The following is a 27,772-nucleotide window of genomic DNA, read 5'->3' as shown; positions in this document are numbered from 1 at the left end:
GTGCCCCCACTACTGTATATACCCTAACCCCAGAGTGTCGCACTACTGTATATACCCTAACCCCCAGAGTGCCCCCACTACTGTATATACCCTAACCCCCAGAGTGTCTGCACTACTGTATATACCCTAACCCCCAGAGTGTCCGCACTACTGTATATACCCTAACCCCCAGAGTGTCTGCACTACTGTATATACCCTAACCCCCAGAGTGCCCGCACTACTGTATATACCCTAACCCCCAGAGTGCCCGCACTACTGTATATACCCTAACCCCCAGAGAATGACAGCAGCGCACATGTTCCAAGGTTTCCCGAGCACTTCCGGGTGTGGCCCCGCCCCCAGCTCACACTGCCCAATCAGAGCAGAGCGGGAGGAGGGCGGAGGCTAATGTTAGGGGGACATGTGACAGCTGTCTGTGACGTTGCTCTGAGGGACTCCAAGATGGCGGCTTTGTTATTGAGGTGACTTTTCTCCCGCCGGGATATGAGGGGGCGAGTGAGAAGTGCGGGAGTGGGACGGGAATAAACAGGCGGAGGGTGTAATGGAGAGAGATAGGGGAGTTATGTGTTGTTTAGGGAGAGATAAGGGCCAACAGGGCATCATGGGTAAAGTCTTTATATAGTGACAGGGGGTCTTGGGATGGTTATAGGGAGAGGCAAAGGCTTCACTGGGGGGGGGGGGGGGGGTTAGAGATGGAAGGTGGGGGGCAGTCAGTGCTGGAGGGAGAATGATAGAGGGGTTCTGTGTATATAGTATGGGGGGGTTAGAGATGGAAGGTGGGGGGCAGTCAGTGCTGGAGGGAGAATGATAGAGGAGTTCTGTGTATATAGTATGGGGGGGGGTTAGAGATGGAAGGTGGGGGGCAGTCAGTGCTGGAGGGAGAATGATAGAGGGGTTCTGTGTATATAGTATGGGGGGGTTAGAGATGGAAGGTGGGGGGCAGTCAGTGCTGGAGGGAGAATGATAGAGGGGTTCTGTGTATATAGTATGGGGGGGTTAGAGATGGAAGGTGGGGGGCAGTCAGTGCTGGAGGGAGAATGATAGAGGGGTTCTGTGTATATAGTATGGGGGGGTTAGAGATGGAAGGTGGGGGGCAGTCAGTGCTGGAGGGAGAATGATAGAGGGGTTCTGTGTATATAGTATGGGGGGGTTAGAGATGGAAGGTGGGGGGGTTAGAGATGGAAGGTGGGGGGCAGTCAGTGCTGGAGGGAGAATGATAGAGGGGTTCTGTGTATATAGTATGGGGGGGGTTAGAGATGGAAGGTGGGGGTTAGAGATGGAAGGTGGGGGGCAGTCAGTGCTGGAGGGAGAATGATAGAGGGGTTCTGTGTATATAGTATGGGGGGGTTAGAGATGGAAGGTGGGGGGCAGTCAGTGCTGGAGGGAGAATGATAGAGGGGTTCTGTGTATATAGTATGGGGGGGGTTAGAGATGGAAGGTGGGGGGGTTAGAGATGGAAGGTGGGGGGCAGTCAGTGCTGGAGGGAGAATGATAGAGGGGTTCTGTGTATATAGTATGGGGGGGTAAGAGATAGAAGGTGGGGGGCAGTCAGTGCTGGAGGGAGAATGATAGAGGGGTTCTGTGTATATAGTATGGGGGGGTTAGAGATAGAAGGTGGGGGGCAGTCAGTGCTGGAGGGAGAATGATAGAGGAGTTCTGTGTATATAGTATGGGGGGGTTAGAGATGGAAGGTGGGGGGCAGTCAGTGCTGGAGGGAGAATGATAGAGTGGTTCTGTGTATATAGTATGGGGGGGTTAGAGATGGAAGGTGGGGGGCAGTCAGTGCTGGAGGGAGAATGATAGAGGGGTTCTGTGTATATAGTATGGGGGGGTTAGAGATTGAAGGTGGGGGGGCAGTCAGTGCTGGAGGGAGAATGATAGAGGAGTTCTGTGTATATAGTATGGGGGGGTTAGAGATGGAAGGTGGGGGGGCAGTCAGTGCTGGAGGGAGAATGATAGAGGGGTTCTGTGTATATAGTATGGGGGGGTTAGAGATAGAAGGTGGGGGGCAGTCAGTGCTGGAGGGAGAATGATAGAGGGGTTCTGTGTATATAGTATGGGGGGGGTTAGAGATGGAAGGTGGGGGGCAGTCAGTGCTGGAGGGAGAATGATAGAGGAGTTCTGTGTATATAGTATGGGGGGGTTAGAGATGGAAGGTGGGGGGGCAGTCAGTGCTGGAGGGAGAATGATAGAGGGGTTCTGTGTATATAGTATGGGGGGGTTAGAGATGGAAGGTGGGGGGCAGTCAGTGCTGGAGGGAGAATGATAGAGGGGTTCTGTGTATATAGTATGGGGGGGTTAGAGATGGAAGGTGGGGGGCAGTCAGTGCTGGAGGGAGAATGATAGAGGGGTTCTGTGTATATAGTATGGGGGGGTTAGAGATTGAAGGTGGGGGGCAGTCAGTGCTGGAGGGAGAATGATAGAGGGGTTCTGTGTATATAGTATGGGGGGGTTAGAGATTGAAGGTGGGGGGCAGTCAGTGCTGGAGGGAGAATGATAGAGGGGTTCTGTGTATATAGTATGGGGGGGGGTTAGAGATGGAAGGTGGGGGGCAGTCAGTGCTGGAGGGAGAATGATAGAGGAGTTCTGTGTATATAGTATGGGGGGGTTAGAGATGGAAGGTGGGGGGGCAGTCAGTGCTGGAGGGAGAATGATAGAGGGGTTCTGTGTATATAGTATGGGGGGGTTAGAGATGGAAGGAGGGGGGCAGTCAGTGCTGGAGGGAGAATGATAGAGGAGTTCTGTGCATATAGTATGGGGGGGTTAGAGATGGAAGGTGGGGGGCAGTCAGTGCTGGAGGGAGAATGATAGAGGGGTTCTGTGTATATAGTATGGGGGGGGGTTAGAGATGGAAGGTGGGGGGGCAGTCAGTGCTGGAGGGAGAATGATAGAGGAGTTCTGTGTATATAGTATGGGGGGGTTAGAGATGGAAGGTGGGGGCAGTCAGTGCTGGAGGGAGAATGATAGAGGGGTTCTGTGTATATAGTATGGGGGGGGGTTAGAGATGGAAGGTGGGGGGGCAGTCAGTGCTGGAGGGAGAATGATAGAGGGGTTCTGTGTATATAGTATGGGGGGGTTAGAGATGGAAGGTGGGGGGCAGTCAGTGCTGGAGGGAGAATGATAGAGGGGTTCTGTGTATATAGTATGGGGGGGTTAGAGATGGAAGGAGGGGGGCAGTCAGTGCTGGAGGGAGAATGATAGAGGAGTTCTGTGCATATAGTATGGGGGGGTTAGAGATGGAAGGTGGGGGGCAGTCAGTGCTGGAGGGAGAATGATAGAGGGGTTCTGTGTATATAGTATGGGGGGGGGTTAGAGATGGAAGGTGGGGGGCAGTCAGTGCTGGAGGGAGAATGATAGAGGGGTTCTGTGTATATAGTGTGGGGGGGGTTAGAGATGGAAGGTGGGGGGCAGTCAGTGCTGGAGGCAGAATGATAGAGGGGTTCTGTGTATATAGTATGGGGGGGGTTAGAGATGGAAGGTGGGGGGCAGTCAGTGCTGGAGGGAAAATGATAGAGGGGTTCTGTGTATATAGTATGGGGGGGGTTCATACAGGAATTCTGGGGACCCTCGGGGATGTCCTACCTGCGACCCCTACCTCTTGCTGAACTCTACATCCCACCCATGTTGGAAGGCAGATATTTGTACTGAAAATATACATTAACCGATATTCTACGTTCTGTTCACTTACACCTGCAGTCTCCCAGCTAATGGGCCCTAGCAACCTTGTCCTACTCTCTGATTGGCCCCTGCTCAGAGGTGGGGAGAGGGGCAGAGAGGTTTGGGATGGTAACAGAGAGGGAGGAAGGGAGTACTGGGGTATCCTATTTATTTCGTATGGGAGTTTAATAGCCCCCTCTGAGCCGTAAGCCTTAGGGCGGCCCCTTCCCGTGACCTTGCCGAACTCCGTGTTTATGGGCCAATATCCCTGGGCGGGTTGCCCGGTCAGATTAGGAGAGAGGGCGCTGCCGGCTGGGGGGGTTATCAGCCCGGACACATGATCAATAGAAATCAGTCATGGCGACAGGTACAGATACCCCGGGGGCGGGCGATTGGTTGGAAGCTGAATGGTTATTAACTTTGCCTTTCTTGTTCCCCAGACACGCAGGGCGGCAGTGCCTACGTACCCAGCTCACACCCCTCCTGTGCACTAGACAGTAAGTACCTACCCCTGTGGGGGTTAATATTCTCTTACCCCTTATCAGGCCCCCCTCCATAGCGTTTGTCTGAAGCCTTATGGATACTTTGCAGCAATGCCGGCAAGCAAGGAACATCCCCACAGTATCGGTATATATACAATGGGGCCTGTATATAGAATCTGTTTCATTGCTTGTTTCCATAACATGTTGGTTTCATGCTTTCAGTGTTGTGCCGATGGGGACTACAGCCCAGCAGGAGATGGATCGGTTCTGGAACAAGAACACTCGCCTCAACCGGCCGCTCTCCCCTCATATTACTATCTATAAGTGAGTCCCTTTGCTTTCTGATCTCTCTCAATTTGCAATTGGTCTTCGTTTATATATTTTTTTAAGATAGCAGCTCCCAGTAGGTATCAGAATAGCACTCAATAGTAAGAAATCCAAGTCCGGCTTGGGACTCCTCCAGTTACATGGGAGTAGGAGAAACAATAGGTTAGCTGAAAGCAGTTCTAATGTGTAGCGCTGGCTGAAAGCTCAGACTCAGGCACACTTTACTGCTGCGCTGCAAGTTGGAGTGATATCCCCCCCTCCCCACCAGCAGCCGATCAGCAGAGCAATGGGAAGGGAGCAAGATAGCAGCTCCCAGTAGGTATCAGAATAGCACTCAATAGTAAGAAATCCAAGTCCGGCTTGTGACTCCTCCAGTTACATGGGAGTAGGAGAAACAATAGGTTAGCTGAAAGCAGTTCTAATGTGTAGCGCTGGCTGAAAGCTCAGACTCAGGCACACTTTACTGCTGCGCTGCAAGTTGGAGTGATATCCCCCCCTCACCCCCAGCAGCCGATCAGCAGAACAATGGGAAGGGAGCAAGATAGCAGCTCCCAGTAGGTATCAGAATAGCACTCAATAGTAAGAAATCCAAGTCCGGCTTGGGACTCCTCCAGTTACATGGGAGTAGGAGAAACAATAGGTTAGCTGAAAGCAGTTCTAATGTGTAGCGCTGGCTGAAAGCTCAGATTCAGGCACACTTTACTGCTGCGCTGCAAGTTGGAGTGATATCCCCCCCCCTCACCCCCAGCAGCCGATCAGCAGAACAATGGGAAGGGAGCAAGATAGCAGCTCCCAGTAGGTATCAGAATAGCACTCAATAGTAAGAAATCCAAGTCCGGCTTGGGACTCCTCCAGTTACATGGGAGTAGGAGAAACAGTAGGTTAGCTGAAAGCAGTTCTAATGAGTAGCGCTGGCTGAAAGCTCAGACTCAGGCACAAGGCACTGAGATGGCGCCTACACACCAATATTACAGCTACAAATACATTTGTTGGTTGAAGAATAAAAGGTTAAATGGCAGAGGGAAATATTTGCTGTGTAACAGTGTCATTTACAAATAAAAAGTGCCCCATAAAAATCATGGCAGTCTTTAAAGGAGAGCTCATCAACTCAACACATGCCCTTTGGTACTTTTTCTTCCACAGGAGCAGATCCAGCATTGTGGGCCTGGGCCTTGTGCCTTTTATATTCCCCTTATAAATTCACTTTGATGTATGAGGCCCAATCCCTCCGCTCAGCCCCAAATGCACTGAGAGTGTGGAACCAGCTCATAAATCTTTCATGGGCCAAATACAGTGGGATAGTTTGCATACAGGCCCTGTATGGCTCCAACATATTTTCAGCACTTTTGCAATGTCTCCATTTAATATTTTTTTTTTTCATTTACCCTGTACCAACAAGGTAATATATACACAGTTTGGTCATTTCCCTATGGGACCAGACTGTAAATTATATCCATACAAACGGTGCTTAGTGGTGTCATCAGTTATAATTGGAGCTTAGTGATATCATTTTTGTCACATGACTCAATAAAACTTGGATATTATAATAAAGTACCCCCTGTTGTATAATATGAGGATATCCGAAGTCTCCGGAGTTCCATGACCTGTATAAATGCATTCAGCCTTCGGCCTTGTACCTTTATATGGCCATGGAACCCCTTTGAGATGTATAATATCCCTATATTTTACAATAGGGGGCACTTTATTCACTATATAATATACAGGAGCCACAAATAACCTTTATATGGCCATGGAACCCCTCTGTGCCTTATAATATCCCTATATGTTACAGTAGGGGGTACTTTATTCTCTATATAATATACAGGAGCCACAAATAACCTTTATATGGCCATGGAACCCCTCTGTGCCTTATAATATCCCTATATGTTACAATAGGGGGTACTTTATTCACTATATAATATACAGGAGCCACAAATAACCTTTATATGGCCATGGAACTCCTCTGTGCCTTATAATATCCCTATATGTTACAATAGGGGGTACTTTATTCACTATATAATATACAGGAGCCACAAATAACCTTTATATGGCCATGGAACCCCTCTGTGACTTATAATATCCCTATATGTTACAATAGGGGGTACTTTATTCACTATATAATATACAGGAGCCACAAATACCCTTTATATGGCCATGGAACCCCTCGGGGACTTATAATATCCCTATATGTTACAATAGGGGGTACTTTATTCACTATATATTATACAAGAGCCACAAATAACCTTTATATGGCCATGGAACCTCTCTGTGCCTTATAATATCCCTATATGTTACAATATGGGGGACATTATTCACTATATAATATACAGGAGCCACAAATATCCTTTATATGGCCATGGAACCCCTCTGTGACTTATAATATCCCTATATGTTAAAATAGGGGGTACTTTATTCACTATATAATATACAGGAGCCACAAATATCCTTTATATGGCCATGGAACCCCTCTGTGCCTTATAATATCCCTATATGTTAAAATAGGGGGTACTTTATTCACTATATAATATACAGGAGCCACAAATATCCTTTATATGGCCATGGAACCCCTCTGTGCCTTATAATATCCCTATATGTTACAATAGGGGGTACTTTATTCACTATATAATATACAGGAGCCACAAATACCCTTTATATGGCCATGGAACCCCTCTGTGACTTATAATATCCCTATATGTTACAATAGGGGGCACTTTATTCACTATATAATATACAGGAGCCACAAATACCCTTTATATGGCCATGGAACCCCTCGGGGACTTATAATATCCCTATATGTTACAATAGGGGGTACTTTATTCACTATATATTATAAGGAACTCCTCTGTGCCTTATAATATCCCTATATGTTACAATAGGGGGTACTTTATTCACTATATAATATACAGGAGCCACAAATAACCTTTATATGGCCATGGAACCCCTCTGTGCCTTATAATATCCCTATATGTTACAATAGGGGGTACTTTATTCACTATATATTATAAGGAACTCCTCTGTGCCTTATAATATCCCTATATGTTACAATAGGGGGTACTTTATTCACTATATAATATACAGGAGCCACAAATAACCTTTATATGGCCATGGAACCCCTCTGTGCCTTATAATATCCCTATATGTTACAATAGGGGGTACTTTATTCATGGAACCCCTCTGTGACTTATAATATCCCTATATGTTACAATAGGGGGCACTTTATTCACTATATAATATACAGGAGCCACAAATACCCTTTATATGGCCATGGAACCCCTCGGGGGCTTATAATATCCCTATATGTTACAATAGGGGGTACTTTATTCACTATATAATATACAGGAGCCACAAATAACCTTTATATGGCCATGGAACCCCTCTGTGACTTATAATATCCCTATATGTTACAATAGGGGGTACTTTATTCACTATATAATATACAAGAGCCACAAATAACCTTTATATGGCCATGGAACCCCTCTGTGCCTTATAATATCCCTATATGTTACAATAGGGGGTACTTTATTTTATATATATATATATTTATGATAAATATAAGGCTGATCTTTTAAACCTCCCCCTCAGTTCTTGACCTCAGTGTAAGCTTTATAGCTTCTTCTGTGGGGGCTATTTCTGTAGCTGAGGGGAATGAAGACAAATGAGTGTGTTTGGGAGACTGTCGGGGTTCAGTACCCCAGTCTCTCCCCCCCCCCCCCCCCCCCCCCCCCCTATTATTGCTGCTGCTGAATGGGGAGATTTGATCTGTTTGTGATATCGCGGCTCTGGAAATTCCTCTCCTCTTTGCAGACTGGGGAGTGGGTTTATCAGCCCCGTGGCACAGAAAGCCTTCCTTTCAGCATCCTCACCCTCCCTCGGCCCCCCCCAGGGCACAGTCCTTTCTCTCCCCGAGCGGTTCCTTGCCAGACCCTGCTGTTTGCCCACCCGCACACATACCAGTTCCCCACGGGCCAATGAATAACTCCGCTATCTAGGGACCCTGGGAGAGAAGCGCACACTCTTCTCCTTCTCTCCCCCTCAGCGAATTCTTGGCAAAGGCACCCAGAACCCCTGCACAGAATGTGCAAACGCCGCTCCTCCTGGCTGCTAGGAGCAACAGAACCGTGCCAGCTTTCCCACTCAGCTCAAATAATGTGCCTGTTTATAGAAAATATCTCATTTAATGTGTCTGTGCTGTACGGGGGCCCCTGCCGCTCGGGTTCCTTACATTCTGCACAAATGCAAATCTGCCATCTCTGCCATAATATTAATGTTACAAACTGACCTTCATTGACCACAATATAGGGTTATAAAAACCTCAAAATCCCTCTTCCTTTTAATGTTTTACTTCCCAATGTCCCTCTGTAATAATAAAACAGTACTTGTACTTGATCCCAACTAAGATATAATTACCCCTTATTGGGGCAGAACAGCCCTATTGGGTTTATTTCATGGTTAAATGATTCCCTTTTCTCTGTAATAATAAAACAGTACCTGTACTTGATCCCAACTAAGATATAATTACCCCTTATTGGGGCAGAACAGCCCTATTGGGTTTATTTCATGGTTAAATGATTCCCTTTTCTCTGTAATAATAAAACAGTACCTGTACTTGATCCCAACTAAGATATAATTACCCCTTATTGGGGGCAGAACAGCCCTATTGGGTTTATTTCATGGTTAAATGATTCCCTTTTCTCTGTAATAATAAAACAGTACCTGTACTTGATCCCAACTAAGATATAATTACCCCTTATTGGGGCAGAACAGCCCTATTGGGTTTATTTCATGGTTAAATGATTCCCTTTTCTCTGTAATAATAAAACAGTACCTGTACTTGATCCCAACTAAGATATAATTACCCCTTATTGGGGCAGAACAGCCCTATTGGGTTTATTTAATGGTTAAATGATTCCCTTTTCTCTGTAATAATAAAACAGTACCTGTACTTGATCCCAACTAAGATATAATTACCCCTTATTGGGGCAGAACAGCCCTATTGGGTTTATTTAATGGTTAAATGATTCCCTTTTCTCTGTAATAATAAAACAGTACCTGTACTTGATCCCAACTAAGATATAATTACCCCTTATTGGGGGCAGAACAGCCCTATTGGGTTTATTTCATGGTTAAATGATTCCCTTTTCTCTGTAATAATAAAACAGTACCTGTACTTGATCCCAACTAAGATATAATTACCCCTTATTGGGGCAGAACAGCCCTATTGGGTTTATTTCATGGTTAAATGATTCCCTTTTCTCTGTAATAATAAAACAGTACCTGTACTTGATCCCAACTAAGATATAATTACCCCTTATTGGGGGCAGAACAGCCCTATTGGGGTTATTTCATGTATGGAGTATTATCTTGCCAACCTCTGAGCCGCTATTTTCCCCTGACACTTAACTCCTTCTTTCTTCTTTGCAGATGGTCGTTACCAATGGCGATGTCCATATCACACCGAGGCACAGGAATAGCTATGACTGCCGGTGAGTATCAGCAGTAGGATTATTTAATGCTTTATCCATCCCATAGCTCTGTGTTCCTAACGAAGTGTATTTGTTTATGATTATATACTCTTATATTATCCCAACAAGCTGCCTTCCCTCCAAAATAAAAAAGTACATCTGGCCCCTTGTTTTTGTGAAATGGAACCATCTCAACCCCTATTGTAACATATAGGGATATTATAAGGCACAGAGGGGTTCCTTATAATATATAGTGAATAAAGTGCCCCCTATTGTAACATATAGGGATATTATAAGTCACAGAGGGGTTCCATGGCCAAATAAAGGGTATTTGTGGCTCCTGTATATTATATAGTGAATAAAGTACCCCCTATTGTAACATATAGGGATATTATAAGGCACAGAGGAGTTCCATGGCCATATAAAGGTTATTTGTGGCTCCTGTATATTATATAGTGAATAAAGTACCCCCTATTGTAACATATAGGGATATTATAAGGCACAGAGGGGTTCCTTATAATATATAGTGAATAAAGTACCCCCTATTGTAACATATAGGGATATTATAAGGCACAGAGGAGTTCCATGGCCATATAAAGGGTATTTGTGGCTCCTGTATATTATATAGTGAATAAAGTACCCCCTATTGTAACATATAGGGATATTATAAGGCACAGAGGGGTTCCATGGCCATATAAAGGGTATTTGTGGCTCCTGTATATTATATAGTGAATAAAGTACCCCCTATTGTAACATATAGGGATATTATAAGTCACAGAGGGGTTCCATGGCCATATAAAGGTTATTTGTGGCTCCTGTATATTATATAGTGAATAAAGTACCCCCTATTGTAACATATAGGGATATTATAAGGCACAGAGGGGTTCCATGGCCATATAAAGGGTATTTGTGGCTCCTGTATATTATATAGTGAATAAAGTACCCCCTATTGTAACATATAGGGATATTATAAGGCACAGAGGGGTTCCATGGCCATATAAAGGTTATTTGTGGCTCCTGTATATTATATAGTGAATAAAGTACCCCCTATTGTAACATATAGGGATATTATAAGTCACAGAGGGGTTCCATGGCCATATAAAGGTTATTTGTGGCCCCTGTATATTATATAATGAATAAAGTACCCCCTAACATTCACATGTGTATCCCTCCCATTCTAGGGGTGTCCCTGTTCGGACTGGCCGCGCTGGTACTACCCGGTGACTTTGCATCTTACCTGGAGCTCGTCAAGTCTCTGAGTTTGGGACCCGCTCTGATTTACTCTGCCAAATTCGCCTTGGCTTTCCCTCTAACGTACCACGTGTGGAACGGCATCCGGCATTTGGTAAGGGCCATTTTAGTTGCACCTAAAGGGCTGGCTCACCTTTCAGTTAACTTTTAGTATGTCATGGAATGGCCAATTCTAAGCAGCTTTTCAATTGGTCTTCATTATTTATCACTGACCCCGGCAACCAGAAACTATCGCTCTGTGAGGCTCCAGTTTTATTGTTACTGTTACTTTTTATTACATTCTGTTTGTTCCAACCATTCAAACCAATGCCTGGTCGCTAAGGTAACTTGGACCCTAGCAACCAGATAACTGCTGAAATTCCAAACTGGACAAAAAGTAAAATAATTACAAAACCACAAATAAAAATAATGAAGACCAATTGCAAATTGCCTCAGAATATTACCTACTAAAAGTAAACTCACAGGTGAACAACCCCTTTAATGTTAAGCGTGTACGTGTTTAACCAGTTATGGGCTCGGAAAAACCTTTAGCCAATCACAGCATTAAAACGCTCACGGGATTGGAGTGATACGTAGCCAATCGGAGCACGGACAGGAATAAATCAGCAACATTTATAAGGCTGGACCAATGTGCAGCCAATCAGCGCAACAGAACCTTCGCATTGACCAATCAGGAATAAGAACCTACAGCAGTCTAACCGGATTTACTCCTACAATAACCCCCTTTTCCTTTCCTCCCTGTTGCTACAGACCTGGGACCTGGGTAAAGGCTTGAAGATCCCCCAAGTTTATCGGTCTGGAGTCACAGTCCTGGCTTTAACCCTCATAACGACCGCTACCCTGGCCGCCATGTGATTGGTGAATAATTTGGTGCCCCGCCTCCTTCGCCCATGTTTAATTTCATACTGATTTATAAAGACACCTCTGCTACCCTGATTCTCCAGATCTCTAATTGGCTAGCTCTGTTATACACACACTCCCTCCATTTTGCCTTTATTTACAACTTACCCTTTACACAGAGATTACACACTCGTTTTGCATCCGTCCTAATCTTAAATGAACTTTTAAAGGGGAACTTAACAGCCAAAGATCTTCATTCCCTCCCTGCCTGTCTGATTATAAAGGGAAGTACATATAAAGTCAGGCATTATGACCCCCATACAGGGGTTTGGGCAGACAGAATAGGCCTTATAGATGTGCGGGTGGTGCCATTATTAATTATAATGTATAGGGCCCCCCCGTTGGTGTGAATGTGCCCAGACAGGGACAAAGGGAGGGAGTAGCAAGTTCTGGTGTCTGCTCAGCACGGCTGGACAATGTGGCCCCTTGTCCAAACTGCGTGTGGGAAGGCGGGCGAATTCCAGCGGTTGCCGTGGGGGTTGGTGTAAAAGGGCAGCTGAGATGCAAACAGATAGAGTTCTCTGCAACAATATAGATAATTAAGTAGAATAAATCTCAAAATGAGGAGGACTATGCCCAAATGATCCCATTGTGGCCTATAGCCCTGGGCAACCAATCCGATATCTTGCTTGCTTCGGTGGCCAAACAAAGCTTATTGGGTGATTGCTTGCCCCAAGTCTCTAGTTGCTGAGCTGCAAAATCCCACTGGGAATTCTGGGAGTTGTGGTCCGGTAACTGTAGATGGTACATCCCATGCAGGGAGCGAACAGACTGGAAACTGGTAACTTTGGTTTGGTTGGGGGGCAATTTGACCACCTTGCTGAGCACTTAAATCGACATTCGCTTCTAAACTTGCACTCGATGACAAAATTCATTGTAAAAAAAAAAAAAATAAATAAAATGTATAAATCAATAAAATTCTATTCTTGAACTAAAACGCCTATTTTAGCCCCGCCCCTCGCGTGGGCACCGCGGGACACATACCAGCTTTGCTCTTTAAGCCGCAAGGGGGGGGAAAAATCGAGTCATTGTATGTAAATGGAATGTAACGTCTCCCACGGCCTAATTATTGGCTGCGCAACTGCCTGACCCTTTCACTGCCAGAGCCCAGTCAGCTGATATATAAAGGGGGTGGGGTTAGTAAGTAAATAGGGGCACCTAATCCTAGACCGGGGCTTAGGATTTGGATTTTCATCGGCTATCTGGTTGCTAGGGTCTTGTTTACCTTACCGACCAGGCAGCGGTGTGAATAAGAGACTGGAGTATGAATAGAAGAGGGACTAAATAAAAAGATGAGGAATAAAAAGTAACTATAAATATAAAATTGTAGCCTTAAAGAGAATACATTTTTTTTGGCTGCCGGGGTCGGTGACCCCCATCCCAAGTGAAAGCTGGAGAGATGTAGGCAAAGAGGGCAAATAATTTAAGAACTATCAAAAATAAATAATCAAGACTAAGTGCTAAGATGCTAGGAATAGTACACTCTATAACATACAGGTGTGGGATCCCTTATCCGGAAACCCATTATCCAGAAAGCTCCGAGTTACGGAAAGCCTGTATATATATATATATATATATATATATTACCCCTTAAATGATTCCCTTTTCTCTGTAATAATAAAACAGTACCTGTACTTGATCCCAACTAAGATATAATTACCCCTTATTGGGGCAGAACAGCCCTATTGGGTTTATTTAATGGTTAAATGATTCCCTTTTCTCTGTAATAATAAAACAGTACCTGTACTTGATCCCAACTAAGATATAATTACCCCTTATTGGGGGCAGAACAGCCCTATTGGGTTTATTTCATGGTTAAATGATTCCCTTTTCTCTGTAATAATAAAACAGTACCTGTACTTGATCCCAACTAAGATATAATTACCCCTTATTGGGGCAGAACAGTCCTATTGGGTTTATTTCATGGTTAAATGATTCCCTTTTCTCTGTAATAATAAAACAGTACCTGTACTTGATCCCAACTAAGATATAATTACCCCTTATTGGGGCAGAACAGCCCTATTGGGTTTATTTAATGGTTAAATGATTCCCTTTTCTCTGTAATAATAAAACGGTACCTGTACTTGATCCCAACTAAGATATAATTACCCCTTATTGGATGAAAAACAATCTTGTTGGGTTTAATTAATGTTTTATTGATTTTTTTTTAGTAGACTTAAGGTATGGAGATCCAAATTACAGAAAGACCCCTTATCCGGAATACCCTTGGTCCCGAGCATTCTGGATAACGGTTCCTATACCTGTACTGAAGCTGAGATGGTCTGACCCAAAAGGCACATGATTTGGGGAACGGAACCAAGTCTGTTTATTGTAAGGGGCAATGGTACATTCCAGCATTTGCACAAGTCCCACCATTAAGGTTCCTCTGGGTGGGCTTGAGAAGCCTCCCTGCTGGATGATCCCTCTCTGGGCTGTACTGGCGTTGCTAGGGCTGTTCCCTATTGGCGTTGCTAGGGCTGCCCCGTCTGGCTCCCAGGTCGGGAAGGGGATGTTTGCTTGGCCTTTTCTTGCTGCGTCTCCTCACTGCTGTCCCTCAGGCTGTGTGTCTGCCCTGAAGCCTGTTGGGGGGGGGGGGGACATGTATGAGTTGTGTGAGAAACAAAGGTACAAAGCAGGTACGGGTTCTTATTCGCTATTTTTTGTGGTTCGGCAAACGGGCAGCGGTTTGGGAGTCAAATGTACCTTATAATATAATAACAGGCAGAAAGATCAGCAGCAAACACTAAGAACCATCAAATTAAAAAGATTCACAGGCAGTTCAGCGGAAATGCTCATACAGAGTGAACTCACCGTGAGTCCTACGTGGTCCTTTAGTATAAGTCACAATAGGGACTCTAAGTACAGAGCTGTCATTCTCTGTACTTCCTGCTCCTGGGCTGCTCTCTTTCCCATGGTCAGGCAGGAACCCCCCCTGGGTAAGTGAATCCAATCTCCCCCCAGTACTTACCCAGGTACAGAGCTCTGATTCTCTGTACTTCCTGCTCCTGGGCTGCTCTCTTTCCCATGGTCAGGCAGGAATCCCCCCCCCCCCCCCCCCCCCGGGTAAGTGAATCCAATCTCCCTGCCACCCAATCCCCCCCCTCCCCCCTTGGGCACATACAGACAGCAGCTGGGGCTTGTGGGTACCTTGCCGGAGATGTGCGGGTGGAGTCCATTGCAGGCGCTGAGCAGCGCTTCTGAGTTCTGGATCCAGTTGGTGAGGCGCCGGGAGGCCACTGCTGAGCGGGATGTCAGACTCACCTTGGAGGGGGGGATTTTGGTGGGCAGATCCCAGGTCCCTATAAAGGTCCCCCATGGGTTCTTCTGTTAAGGCGGAAGGAAACGTTAGTGAGTAGCAGTCAGTCCCTGTAGCTCCTGTTAGAGCCCCTAGTGACTCTGTCCCTTTGCTGTTCTCTTTCCCATGGCCAGCCAGTAACTGAAGGAATGGACTTATAACTTGACCATGGGGAAGAGAGCAGCCTCGGAGGCTATCAGAGCTTTCTTATGCCATAACTGCTTTGGTTATTACCATGGACAACTGGTTCTACCATAATAATGTACGGGAGGGTGTGACTGACCTGTGACCGGGGGACCCCGGGAAGCAAGTGGCCCCGCTCATTGGCTATGAACTGCGTGTAGCCGTCATGGTCGGAGGGGCGCTGAAACAGGAAGGGAATGTTAGTCAGGGGATGCTGGGAGTTGTAGTTCTACCGACTGTAGTGCAGCAGTGTGTAGCTTCCCAGTTAAGCTAGTGTCGCCTTGATTGTAAGCTCATATAGGCAAGGGCACAGCCAGCACAATATTCTATCTGCAGTTTAACCCTTTCCATTCTTACCTCCTTGTATGCCTTGGGAACATTCCAACTCTGAAGCTGTTTGGGGGTGAAAGCGCTCTGGTACTGTGGAAGGGAGACAAAGACAACAGAATGAGGTGGGTGCCCCTGCTGATGGGTGCCGACGCCCCTGTGTGGTGACTGAAGGGTAGGTACCTGGTTAGCACTGTAGTGACTGGTCCCGTGTATCTGTATTTGCCCCAGAGAGGGGTAGGTACCTGGTTAGCGCTGTAGTGAGTAGCCCCGTGTATCTGTATTTGCCCCAGAGAGGGGTAGGTACCTGGTTAGCGCTGTAGTGAGTAGCCCCGTGTATCTGTATTTGCCCCAGAGAGGGGTAGGTACCTGGTTAGCGCTGTAGTGAGTGGCCCCGTGTATCTGTATTTGCCCCAGAGAGGGGTAGGTACCTGGTTAGCACTGTAGTGAGTGGCCCCGTGTATCTGTATTTGCCCCAGAGAGGGGTAGGTACCTGGGTAGCGCTGTAGTGAGTGGCCCTGTGTATCTGTATTTGCCCCAGAGAGGGGTAGGTACCTGGTTAGCGCTGTAGTGAGTAGCCCTGTGTATCTGTATTTGCCCCAGAGAGGGGTAGGTACCTGGTTAGCGCTGTAGTGAGTGGCCCCGTGTATCTGTATTTGCCTCAGAGAGGGGTAGGTACCTGGTTAGCGCTGTAGTGAGTAGCCCCGTGTATCTGTATTTGCCCCAGAGAGGGGTAGGTACCTGGTTAGCGCTGTAGTGAGTAGCCCTGTGTATCTGTATTTGCCCCAGAGAGGGGTAGGTACCTGGTTAGCGCTGTAGTGAGTGGCCCCGTGTATCTGTATTTGCCCCAGAGAGGGGTAGGTACCTGGTTAGCGCTGTAGTGATTAGCCCCGTGTATCTGTATTTGCCCCAGAGAGGGGTAGGTACCTGGTTAGCGCTGTAGTGAGTAGCCCTGTGTATCTGTATTTGCCCCAGAGAGGGGTAGGTACCTGGTTAGCGCTGTAGTGAGTGGCCCTGTGTATCTGTATTTGCCCCAGAGAGGGGTAGGTACCTGGTTAGCGCTGTAGTGAGTAGCCCTGTGTATCTGTATTTGCCCCAGAGAGGGGTAGGTACCTGGTTAGCGCTGTAGTGAGTGGCCCTGTGTATCTGTATTTGCCCCAGAGAGGGGTAGGTACCTGGTTAGCGCTGTAGTGAGTAGCCCTGTGTATCTGTATTTGCCCCAGAGAGGGGTAGGTACCTGGTTAGCGCTGTAGTGAGTGGCCCCGTGTATCTGTATTTGCCTCAGAGAGGGGTAGGTACCTGGTTAGCGCTGTAGTGAGTAGCCCCGTGTATCTGTATTTGCCCCAGAGAGGGGTAGGTACCTGGTTAGCGCTGTAGTGAGTAGCCCTGTGTATCTGTATTTGCCCCAGAGAGGGGTAGGTACCTGGTTAGCGCTGTAGTGAGTGGCCCCGTGTATCTGTATTTGCCCCAGAGAGGGGTAGGTACCTGGTTAGCGCTGTAGTGATTAGCCCCGTGTATCTGTATTTGCCCCAGAGAGGGGTAGGTACCTGGTTAGCGCTGTAGTGAGTAGCCCTGTGTATCTGTATTTGCCCCAGAGAGGGGTAGGTACCTGGTTAGCGCTGTAGTGAGTGGCCCTGTGTATCTGTATTTGCCCCAGAGAGGGGTAGGTACCTGGTTAGCGCTGTAGTGAGTAGCCCTGTGTATCTGTATTTGCCCCAGAGAGGGGTAGGTACCTGGTTAGCGCTGTAGTGAGTGGCCCTGTGTATCTGTATTTGCCCCAGAGAGGGGTAGGTACCTGGTTAGCGCTGTAGTGAGTAGCCCTGTGTATCTGTATTTGCCCCAGAGAGGGGTAGGTACCTGGTTAGCGCTGTAGTGAGTAGCCCTGTGTATCTGTATTTGCCCCAGAGAGGGGTAGGTACCTGGTTAGCGCTGTAGTGAGTGGCCCTGTGTATCTGTATTTGCCCCAGAGAGGGGTAGGTACCTGGTTAGCGCTGTAGTGAGTAGCCCCGTGTATCTGTATTTGCCCCAGAGAGGGGTAGGTACCTGGTTAGCGCTGTAGTGAGTAGCCCCGTGTATCTGTATTTGCCCCAGAGAGGGGTAGGTACCTGGTTAGCGCTGTAGTGAGTAGCCCTGTGTATCTGTATTTGCCCCAGAGAGGGGTAGGTACCTGGTTAGCGCTGTAGTGAGTGGCCCTGTGTATCTGTATTTGCCCCAGAGAGGGGTAGGTACCTGGTTAGCGCTGTAGTGAGTAGCCCCGTGTATCTGTATTTGCCCCAGAGAGGGGTAGGTACCTGGTTAGCGCTGTAGTGAGTAGCCCCGTGTATCTGTATTTGCCCCAGAGAGGGGTAGGTACCTGGTTAGCGCTGTAGTGAGTAGCCCCGTGTATCTGTATTTGCCCCAGAGAGGGGTAGGTACCTGGTTAGCGCTGTAGTGAGTAGCCCCGTGTATCTGTATTTGCCCCAGAGAGGGGTAGGTACCTGGTTAGCGCTGTAGTGAGTAGCCCCGTGTATCTGTATTTGCCCCAGAGAGGGGTAGGTACCTGGTTAGCGCTGTAGTGAGTAGCCCCGTGTATCTGTATTTGCCCCAGAGAGGGGTAGGTACCTGGTTAGCGCTGTAGTGAGTGGCCATCCTGTACTGCTGCTTTCAGCCCGGGTCTGTGTACAACGTATCCTAGCAACAGTATTTTGTGTAGGCAGGGCCTTCTAACAACCAATCAGAAGTCACCTTGTATCCCAAGCACAACACCCACACGGGCCAATAAGAGATCACATGACATTCCCACATGGCGGAGTGTTGGTAGTGCTGGGCTGGTTACAGAGTGGGGAGAGCAGTGCATTGTGGGAAGGCAGTAGGGTTTGTTACGGGGCTCTGTGTATGGCGCTGGGACACTGTAGGATCTCAGTAGGCCAGTGAGGCGCGGAGGGATAACATTAAGTGAGACATTGGAACTTCAGTGAGGGGCGGAGGGATAACATTAAGTGAGACATTGGAACTTCAGTGAGGCGCGGAGGGATAACATTAAGGGATATTAAGTGACATTAAATGAGGCGCGGAAGGATCACGGTGTGCGATACAATGTGACCTCAGTAGACCAATGAGGTGCGGAAGGATCACGGTGTGCGATACAATGTGACCTCAGTAGACCAATGAGGTGCGGAGACAGCGCAGGGAAATAGTCTGTTACAGACACAGAGATACATTTCCTACAGAAGGACTTTTACTTGTATTAAACCCACTGACAGGCAGCACACTGTGTGCCCAACTAGGTCTTATAGGACTACAGCTCCCAGCATCCCCAGAGAGTCTGCTATCAAACCCATTGGTTGGGAATGTCACATGCTCTGAGCCCTGTTATCAATAGGGGTAAATAGTGCTGCCATCAGCATGTCCCATGTGCCCTCCCTGCTCCCATGGGGGAACCCATTTCCTGCTGCTCATGTTTCTCTTGCCTCAGCAGTGCCGCCTTGCTTTATGGCAGGGATTCTGGCTAAACACTAAAGCGGCTGCCCCACAGCACAAAGTCCCACAGCGCCCCCCAGTGGCTGAGTCTCCCCATACACTTAGCCCTGGTCTCCTCTACCGGTGGGCAACACTCTGACACACAGTATTGGGCGGGGCTCTCTTATATCTCTCTCTTAATAGCCCCCCTATCTGTATACTCTCATATCTCTCTCTTAATAGCCCCCCTATCCGTATACTCTCATATATATCTCTCTTAATAGCCCCCCCTATCCGTATACTCTCATATCTCTCTCTTAATAGCCCCCCTATCCGTATACTCTCATATATATCTCTCTTAATAGCCCCCCCTATCCGTATACTCTCATATATCTCTCTTAATAGCCCCCCCTATCCGTATACTCTCATATCTCTCTCTTAATAGCCCCCCTATCCGTATACTCTCATATATCTCTCTCTTAATAGCCCCCCTATCTGTATACTCTCATATCTCTCTTAATAGCCCCCCTATCCGTATACTCTCATATATCTGTCTCTTAATAGCCCCCCTATCCGTATACTCTCATATATCTGTCTCTTAATAGCCCCCCTATCCGTATACTCTCATATATATCTCTCTTAATAGCCCCCCTATCTGTATACTCTCATATCTCTCTCTTAATAGCCCCCCTATCCGTATACTCTCATATATCTCTCTCTTAATAGCCCCCCTATCTGTATACTCTCATATCTCTCTCTTAATAGCCCCCCTATCCGTATACTCTCATATCTCTCTCTTAATAGCCCCCCTATCCGTATACTCTCATATATCTGTCTCTTAATAGCCCCCCTATCCGTATACTCTCATATCTCTCTCTTAATAGCCCCCCTATCCGTATACTCATATATCTCTCTCTTAATAGCCCCCCTATCTGTATACTCTCATATCTCTCTCAATAGCCCCCCTATCTGTATACTCTCATATCTCTCTCTTAATAGCCCCCCCTATCCGTATACTCTCATCTCTCTCTTAATAGCCCCCCTATCTGTATACTCTCATATCTCTCTCTTAATAGCCCCCCTATCCGTATACTCTCATATCTCTCTCTTAATAGCCCCCCTATCCGTATACTCTCATATCTCTCTCTTAATAGCCCCCCTATCCGTATACTCTCATATATCTCTCTCTTAATAGCCCCCCTATCCGTATACTCTCATATATCTGTCTCTTAATAGCCCCCCTATCCGTATACTCTCATATCTCTCTCTTAATAGCCCCCCTATCCGTATACTCATATATCTCTCTCTTAATAGCCCCCCTATCTGTATACTCTCATATCTCTCTCTTAATAGCCCCCCCTATCCGTATACTCTCATCTCTCTCTTAATAGCCCCCCTATCTGTATACTCTCATATCTCTCTCTTAATAGCCCCCCTATCCGTATACTCTCATATCTCTCTCTTAATAGCCCCCCTATCCGTATACTCTCATATCTCTCTCTTAATAGCCCCCCTATCCGTATACTCTCATATCTCTCTCTTAATAGCCCCCCTATCCATATACTGATATATCTCTCTCTTAATAGCCCCCCCTATCTGTATACTCTCATATCTCTCTCAATAGCCCCCCTATCTGTATACTCTCATATCTCTCTCTTAATAGCCCCCCTATCCGTATACTCTCATCTCTCTCTTAATAGCCCCCCTATCCGTATACTCTCATATCTCTCTCTTAATAGCCCCCCCTATCCGTATACTCTCATCTCTCTCTTAATAGCCCCCTATCCGTATACTCTCATATCTCTCTCTTAATAGCCCCCCTATCCGTATACTCTCATATCTCTCTCTTAATAGCCCCCCATCCGTATACTCTCATATCTCTCTCTTAATAGCCCCCCCTATCCGTATACTCTCATCTCTCTCTTAATAGCCCCCCTATCCGTATACTCTCATATCTCTCTCTTAATAGCCCCCCTATCCGTATACTCTCATATCTCTCTCTTAATAGCCCCCCTATCCGTATACTCTCATATCTCTCTCTTAATAGCCCCCCCTATCCGTATACTCTCATCTCTCTCTTAATAGCCCCCCTATCTGTATACTCTCATATCTCTCTCTTAATAGCCCCCCCTATCCGTATACTCTCATCTCTCTCTTAATAGCCCCCCTATCCGTATACTCTCATATCTCTCTCTTAATAGCCCCCCTATCCGTATACTCTCATATCTCTCTCTTAATAGCCCCCCTATCCGTATACTCTCATATCTCTCTCTTAATAGCCCCCCTATCCGTATACTCTCATATATCTCTCTCTTAATAGCCCCCCTATGTGCCCCATCTGTATACTCTCATATATCTCTCTCTTAATAGCCCCCCTATCCGTATACTCTCATATATCTGTCTCTTAATAGCCCCCCTATCCGTATACTCTCATATCTCTCTCTTAATAGCCCCCCTATCCGTATACTCATATATCTCTCTCTTAATAGCCCCCCTATCTGTATACTCTCATATCTCTCTCAATAGCCCCCCTATCTGTATACTCTCATATCTCTCTCTTAATAGCCCCCCCTATCCGTATACTCTCATATCTCTCTTAATAGCCCCCCTATCCGTATACTCTCATATCTCTCTCTCTTAATAGCCCCCCTATGTGCCCCATCTGTATACTCTCATATATCTCTCTCTTAATAGCCCCCCTATCTGTATACTCTCATATATCTCTCTCTTAATAGCCCCCCTATGAGCCCCTATCCGTATAGTGGAGTGCTCTCCCAGCCTTGGCTATATACCTACATACTACATACAGTTTTTGGGGTGTTCCTAACCTTACCGAGTCTGTATTTGATTCACACTGACCTGGGAGGTAACATTATGGGGGCTGGGAGGTACATAATTCCCACAATCATTTGGGCCCCCCCACTGCATGCCCGATGTTGTCTGGCAACATAAAATGCAATGATATCCCTCTGCTGCCATCTAGTGGCTAAACTGTGCAGCACTCAGCTGGGGTCATATACATGCAGCTGGCTGAAAAAGCTAATCACTAATTGGTTGCTATGGGTTACTACCCATGGGCAAGTGTTGATTAGCGAGCCCCAGTGTCTTATTAAGGGAAAACACATGAAAAGAAATGGTACCTATGAGGAAGATGAACCCTGAGGAGGAAGCTGCTTGAATAATCTGCTGCCCAGTTACCCCCAGCGCACATACACATAATGGTTAGAGAAATAAATAGAATGAAGTGGTTTTTCTAATTTATTTATTAATCCACAAAATACACTTTGGTGACTGTGCTGCCAGGGAATGCAATTACCCCCCCTGCTGGACAGATGCTGTAACATAATGAGATATCGGGGGCTCCGTACGGGGAGGGGACAGAATAGATGTTCTTGCTGCAGCCCACCCAGCCCTTTAATCCCCTGTGAATATAATTTAATAGGAACAGTCTCAATCCCCCAGAATGCACCTCTATTGGGCGTCGAATGTGCGTCGGTCGGTCAAGTCCAAGTAAAAACACGGGTCGGAGCCGGTTACAGGTTGAGGAGCTTCTCATTCAGGGCGATCTGGGACTGGGTCAGGTTGGCCAGGTAAGTGACCATCAGAAGATCCTGGGAACGGAACACAAAGAACAATAAGAACCCCAATACCCCAACAGTCTGTATAACGGAGCCTGCAGTGCATTGTGGGTGTCGGGCCCGACCCACTTACATTAATGTTGCTGTTCAACATGGCCTCAAAGTCTTCTGGGTCGATCTTAGGAACCTGGGTGACCAGATCCATCAGGAAGCGCCCGACTGTGTTGTCTGCCGTCACCTTCCCCGACTTCCGAGAGAGAGAGACAGGGGTTAAGGGTGAACGGGGAGTAAGAACCAATCAGAGGGGGTGATGGGAGCTGCACTCACCAGTACATCCTCGGCATACTGCAGTACCGTGCTGAGGGAATCCTGCAGTCTGTTAGCCGCCACCCCCACCTGCTGCAGGTCAGTGGTCAGGCCAATGGAGCGGTTGGGATTGGCGCAGGTCTTGGTGATCAGATCCACTGTGAGGAGACAGACGGGATTATATATACATGCTGTAGGGCATCGCGGGCATGAAAGCTACAAACCCTACAGGCTTGGAACCCCGGCTGCCACTAGAGGCGCCAGAGGGCTCGCAGGTACCAGGCACTCACCTCCTATCCGCTCTGTGTCATAGTAGACATACTGCACGGTGAGAGGGGTGAACATGACGCCCATGGTTTTGCCGGGAACGCCCATCGGGGAGCTGTGGGAAAGAGCAGGAGAGGCATTCAGCCAATGGAACGTCCCATACGCTTGTTGGGAGGGAGGTTGGCGCCCCCGTACCTGATATAGGCCTTTATGTTCATACGGTTCCCCTGCAGGCTGGTATCCACCGTCATGTGAATGGGATTGGTGGCCTCGCGGCTGTAGTACTCATGGATCAGAACAGAGTGCTCGGTGATGTCATTTCCTGTGGCGTACCTGCAACGTATCAGAACACACACGGCTCAGGGGACAGGAAGTGCCACACACACACTGGGCTCGGGGGGAACGGGAAGCGCCACACACACACTGGGCTCGGGGGGAACGGGAAGCGCCACACACACACTGGGCTCGGGGGGAACGGGAAGCGCCACACACACACTGGGCTCGGGGGGAACGGGAAGCGCCACACACACTGGGCTCGGGGGGAACGGGAAGCGCCACACACACTGGGGTAGGGGGGACGGGAAGCGCCACACACACACACACTGGGGCAGGGGGGGACGGGAAGCGCCACACACCACACTGGGGCAGGGGGGGGACGGGAAGCGCCACACACACACACTGCGCTCAGGGGGGGACGGGAAGCGCCACACACACACACACACACACACTGGGCTCAGGGGGGGACGGGAAGCGCCACACACACACACTGGGCTCAGGGGGAACGGGAAGCGCCCCACACACACACTGGGCTCAGGGGGGACGGGAAGCGCCCCACACACACACTGGGCTCAGGGGGGACGGGAAGCGCCACACACACTGGGCTCAGGGGGGACGGGAAGCGCCACACACACTGGGCTCAGGGGGGACGGGAAGCGCCACACACACTGGGCTCAGGGGGGACGGGAGGCGCCACACACACTGGGCTCAGGGGGGACGGGAGGCGCCACACACACTGGGGCAGGGGGGGACGGGAGGCGCCACACACACTGGGGCAGGGGGGGACGGGAGGCGCCACACACACTGGGGCAGGGGGGGACGGGAGGCGCCACACACACTGGGGCAGGGGGGACGGGAGGCGCCACACACACTGGGGCAGGGGGGGGACGGGAGGCGCCACACACACTGGGGCAGGGGGGGACGGGAGGCGCCACACACACTGGGGCAGGGGGGGACGGGAGGCGCCACACACACTGGGGCAGGGGGGGACGGGAGGCGCCACACACACTGGGGCAGGGGGGGACGGGAGGCGCCACACACACTGGGGCAGGGGGGGACGGGAGGCGCCACACACACTGGGGCAGGGGGGACGGGAGGCGCCACACACACTGGGGCAGGGGGGGACGGGAGGCGCCACACACACTGGGGCAGGGGGGGGACGGGAGGCGCCACACACACTGGGGCAGGGGGGGATGGGAAGTACCACTTACCAGCCCACAATCTGCTCAGTGGAGGTAACTTTCTTATGCAGCTCGTACATGTTCTTGGCAAACTCCATGTCGACAGCCACCTGGGGTAATTACAGAGGGCATGAAATACTGAGCAGGGCAACACTACACAGGGTAGGAATGGGGTGTGCGGGCCCGACACAACTCTCACCCTACCCTGCCCTCCCCCGAGTATGTATATCTGAGACTCCCCTGGGTGTAATCGGGGGAAGGGAGGGGGGCAGTGGGGATTGGGTCTGGGTTGGTGGGCCCATCAGGCTTTTCCCCCAGTGTCCCGCTGGCCCAGACCAACCCCCACACTACTCAGGCTACAGCAAGTGATTCAGGGGAAACTCCCCCAATACTCCCCAATATACACGTACATTTCCCAAATGTTATTAAATATAGTTTCTATGGATTCCCCGCACTGCTGCTACTGACTGCCAACACATTATAGCCCAAGGCAGCCAATTACCAGCCAGCTACATTGGTTCAGGAGTCAGAGCCCGGACTCGGTAGGAGACACCTACACACCCAATAACGGTCTGAACCCCAAACTGAAGCCATAGGGCCGCTGTATGTGCCCAGTGGGGGGGGGGGCAGCACCCACCTGAATAAACACCCCCACATATTATTATTAATGGTACAAACCTCATCCTCAGACTCATTGTGCGGGACGGAGAAGCAGTTGGTCACCTCCACTGAGTGTTTGTCTGTCGTCCCTGTAATCACACAACAACCAATGGTTACATCTCAGTACTGAATACAGCTCTTGTCACAACGAACCCTTTTTGTCCCACTGCGGCTCCCGTCACTTATACCCCCCCACGGTAACCAGGGCCCCCCCTTACCCAAAAGGGTGCCAATAACCCGCCCGGCTCCTTCGTTTCTCCTCTCATAACTGTCCACGATGGAGGCTAAGACCACCGGATGGACCTTCACTACCGGACCGTGCAGCATGGCTGATCCCGCCGCGGATAGAGAGCCGGCAGCCGCCATCTTAACTAGGGCAGACGCGCAAGAGGGGGGATCATGGGCGGGGCTTCAGTGAGTCACAAAACGCCGCATTCCGATTGGACCACATACAGGAAGTGCTTGCACGTACGCCGGGAACGTCGACGCTAGGCGCGTCGCTTTGTTCCTGATTGGCGCTTACGGAGGGACGCCTTCGAGGCGCAATGCTTTACTGTGATTGGTCATAAAGCAGTCCATCAAAAATAATATTGCTGCGATTGGCTGTACGCCTCCCAATGTTCTTATATACAGGGAGTTCTGGTGTTTAATGTTTATGTGGAGCTGCCCAGGTCTCTATCTATCTCAGTATTAACCATTAGGTGGACGTTTCCAGTTCAGGTTTCTGAAAAACACATTTATATATAAATATTGGTATATATTTAGTATATACCTCTGCCATAGGGGAGGGAAGCTCCTCACAAGCCAAATAAATATAATTGTTTAATCAACTGTGGGTAATTTATTAAAACTTCAATAAAAAATATTGTCTAATTCAAGTTTATTGATCACAAAAATAAAGGGAAACTTGAATTGACCCCCCCCCCCAACCCAAACAAAGCAGCATTTTGGAAAGATACAGAATAATAAGGCTAATAATGTCGAATAAAAAAAGACCAATTGTCAGGCTGCTTCGTACAGGACCTTTTAGAACACACTAAACGATTAGGAATCTGGAGTATCAGAAACAACCAATCAGTGAGTGTCCTGTATCTCTGGGGGGGGTTTAAGGGTTAAGGAACCTTCATCCCTGTTTGGGAAGAGTAGGGAGTTGTGAAATGTTCTATACATAGAGCCAAATACAGAACTAACAGGGTTTATATACAGCCCGACCCACTGAGTGCCTTCTGCTTCTGCCGGCATGGCGGCTCTGATCCTGGTCATTATTGGTAAGAGCCATATTATTCTTATATTCCTTATCTCTTCAGACAGAATGCTCTGTTATACAGATAGCTAGAATCTCAGCCATAAAGCAGGGCAGGACTGCTGCTTACAATGGGGGGATCAGATAGGATCTGTGCCACTGTGACAGAATGCTCTGTTATACAGATAGCTAGAATCTCAGCCATAAAGCAGGGCAGGACTGCTGCTTACAATGGGGGGATCAGATAGGATCTGTGCCACTGTGACAGAATGCTCTGTTATACAGATAGCTAGAATCTCAGCCATAAAGCAGGGCAGGACTGCTGCTTACAATGGGGGGGGATCAGATAGGATCTGTGCCACTGTGACAGAATGCTCTGTTATACAGATAGCTAGAATCTCAGCCATAAAGCAGGGCAGGACTGCTGCTTACAATGGGGGGATCAGATAGGATCTGTGCCACTGTGACAGAATGCTCTGTTATACAGATAGCTAGAATCTCAGCCATAAAGCAGGGCAGGACTGCTGCTTACAATGGGGGGATCAGATAGGATCTGTGCCACTGTGACAGAATGCTCTGTTATACAGATAGCTAGAATCTCAGCCATAAAGCAGGGCAGGACTGCTGCTTACAATGGGGGGATCAGATAGGATCTGTGCCACTGTGACAGAATGCTCTGTTATACAGATAGCTAGAATCTCAGCCATAAAGCAGGGCAGGACTGCTGCTTACAATGGGGGATCAGATAGGATCTGTGCCACTGTGACAGAATGCTCTGTTATACAGATAGCTAGAATCTCAGCCATAAAGCAGGGCAGGACTGCTGCTTACAATGGGGGGGGATCAGATAGGATCTGTGCCACTGTGACAGAATGCTCTGTTATACAGATAGCTAGAATCTCAGCCATAAAGCAGGGCAGGACTGCTGCTTACAATGGG

General features: G+C 48.2%; 4 protein-coding genes across 4 annotated transcripts in view; 2 read left to right on the top strand and 2 right to left on the bottom strand.

The window, feature by feature from the left end:
- Nucleotides 1-430: 430 nt before the first annotated feature.
- Nucleotides 431-12,992, top strand: sdhc (succinate dehydrogenase complex subunit C). Its single transcript, NM_001142899.1, is given in 6 exon segments — nucleotides 431-461; nucleotides 4,098-4,154; nucleotides 4,362-4,463; nucleotides 9,888-9,949; nucleotides 11,110-11,273; nucleotides 11,930-12,992. Coding segments are annotated over 6 exon segments (510 nt in total). The 5' UTR covers nucleotides 431-441; the 3' UTR covers nucleotides 12,035-12,992.
- A 1,222-nt stretch (nucleotides 12,993-14,214) lies between these two features.
- Nucleotides 14,215-18,616, bottom strand: cfap126 (cilia and flagella associated protein 126). Its single transcript, XM_031891969.1, has 5 exons — nucleotides 18,486-18,616; nucleotides 15,915-15,977; nucleotides 15,658-15,738; nucleotides 15,227-15,403; nucleotides 14,215-14,658 (listed from the first exon to the last, which is right to left on the bottom strand). Exons 1-5 carry the CDS (start codon nucleotides 18,510-18,512, stop codon nucleotides 14,551-14,553), a joined length of 456 nt encoding a protein of 151 aa, XP_031747829.1. The 5' UTR covers nucleotides 18,513-18,616; the 3' UTR covers nucleotides 14,215-14,550.
- Nucleotides 18,617-22,567: 3,951 nt separating this feature from the next.
- On the bottom strand, nucleotides 22,568-25,966 carry eif3f (eukaryotic translation initiation factor 3 subunit F). The gene is made up of 8 exons (NM_001016190.2): nucleotides 25,809-25,966; nucleotides 25,609-25,679; nucleotides 24,961-25,040; nucleotides 23,669-23,806; nucleotides 23,497-23,588; nucleotides 23,228-23,364; nucleotides 23,034-23,147; nucleotides 22,568-22,933 (listed from the first exon to the last, which is right to left on the bottom strand). Exons 1-8 carry the CDS (start codon nucleotides 25,954-25,956, stop codon nucleotides 22,856-22,858), a joined length of 858 nt encoding a protein of 285 aa, NP_001016190.1. The 5' UTR covers nucleotides 25,957-25,966; the 3' UTR covers nucleotides 22,568-22,855.
- A 735-nt stretch (nucleotides 25,967-26,701) lies between these two features.
- The window catches only part of fcrlb (Fc receptor like B), a 32,044-nt gene continuing 30,973 nt past the window's right edge, over nucleotides 26,702-27,772 (top strand). Inside the window, exon 1 of the mRNA XM_031891847.1 lies at nucleotides 26,702-26,858. Coding sequence (XP_031747707.1) covers nucleotides 26,831-26,858 — 28 coding nt within the window. The 5' untranslated portion in view covers nucleotides 26,702-26,830. The remainder of the gene's footprint in view (nucleotides 26,859-27,772) is intronic.

This window comes from Xenopus tropicalis, chromosome 8 (assembly GCF_000004195.4).
Source record: "Xenopus tropicalis strain Nigerian chromosome 8, UCB_Xtro_10.0, whole genome shotgun sequence".
NCBI lineage: Eukaryota > Metazoa > Chordata > Amphibia > Anura > Pipidae > Xenopus > Xenopus tropicalis.
The sequence above is the reverse complement of the archived record's forward strand: the minus strand, read 5'-3'. Positions and strand labels throughout refer to the sequence as shown.

Bases quoted from the DNA above. Each gene is read 5' to 3' on its own strand.
- eif3f (NM_001016190.2), bottom strand. From the start codon at position 25,956: ATGGCGGCTGCCGGCTCTCTATCCGCGGCGGGATCAGCCATGCTGCAC. The intron at 23,807-24,960 runs GTAAGTGGTACT...GATACGTTGCAG, and splicing joins ACTGAGCAGATTGTGGGCTG to GTACGCCACAGGAAATGACA. The intron at 23,148-23,227 runs GTGAGTGCAGCT...CTCTCTCGGAAG, and splicing joins AGTATGCCGAGGATGTACTG to TCGGGGAAGGTGACGGCAGA.
- cfap126 (XM_031891969.1), bottom strand. From the start codon at position 18,512: ATGGCCACTCACTACAGCGCTAACCAG. The intron at 15,404-15,657 runs GTCAGTCACACC...CCGCCTTAACAG, and splicing joins CCGGGGTCCCCCGGTCACAG to AAGAACCCATGGGGGACCTT. The intron at 14,659-15,226 runs GTACCCACAAGC...CCCCCCCAACAG, and splicing joins ACCCGCACATCTCCGGCAAG to GCTTCAGGGCAGACACACAG.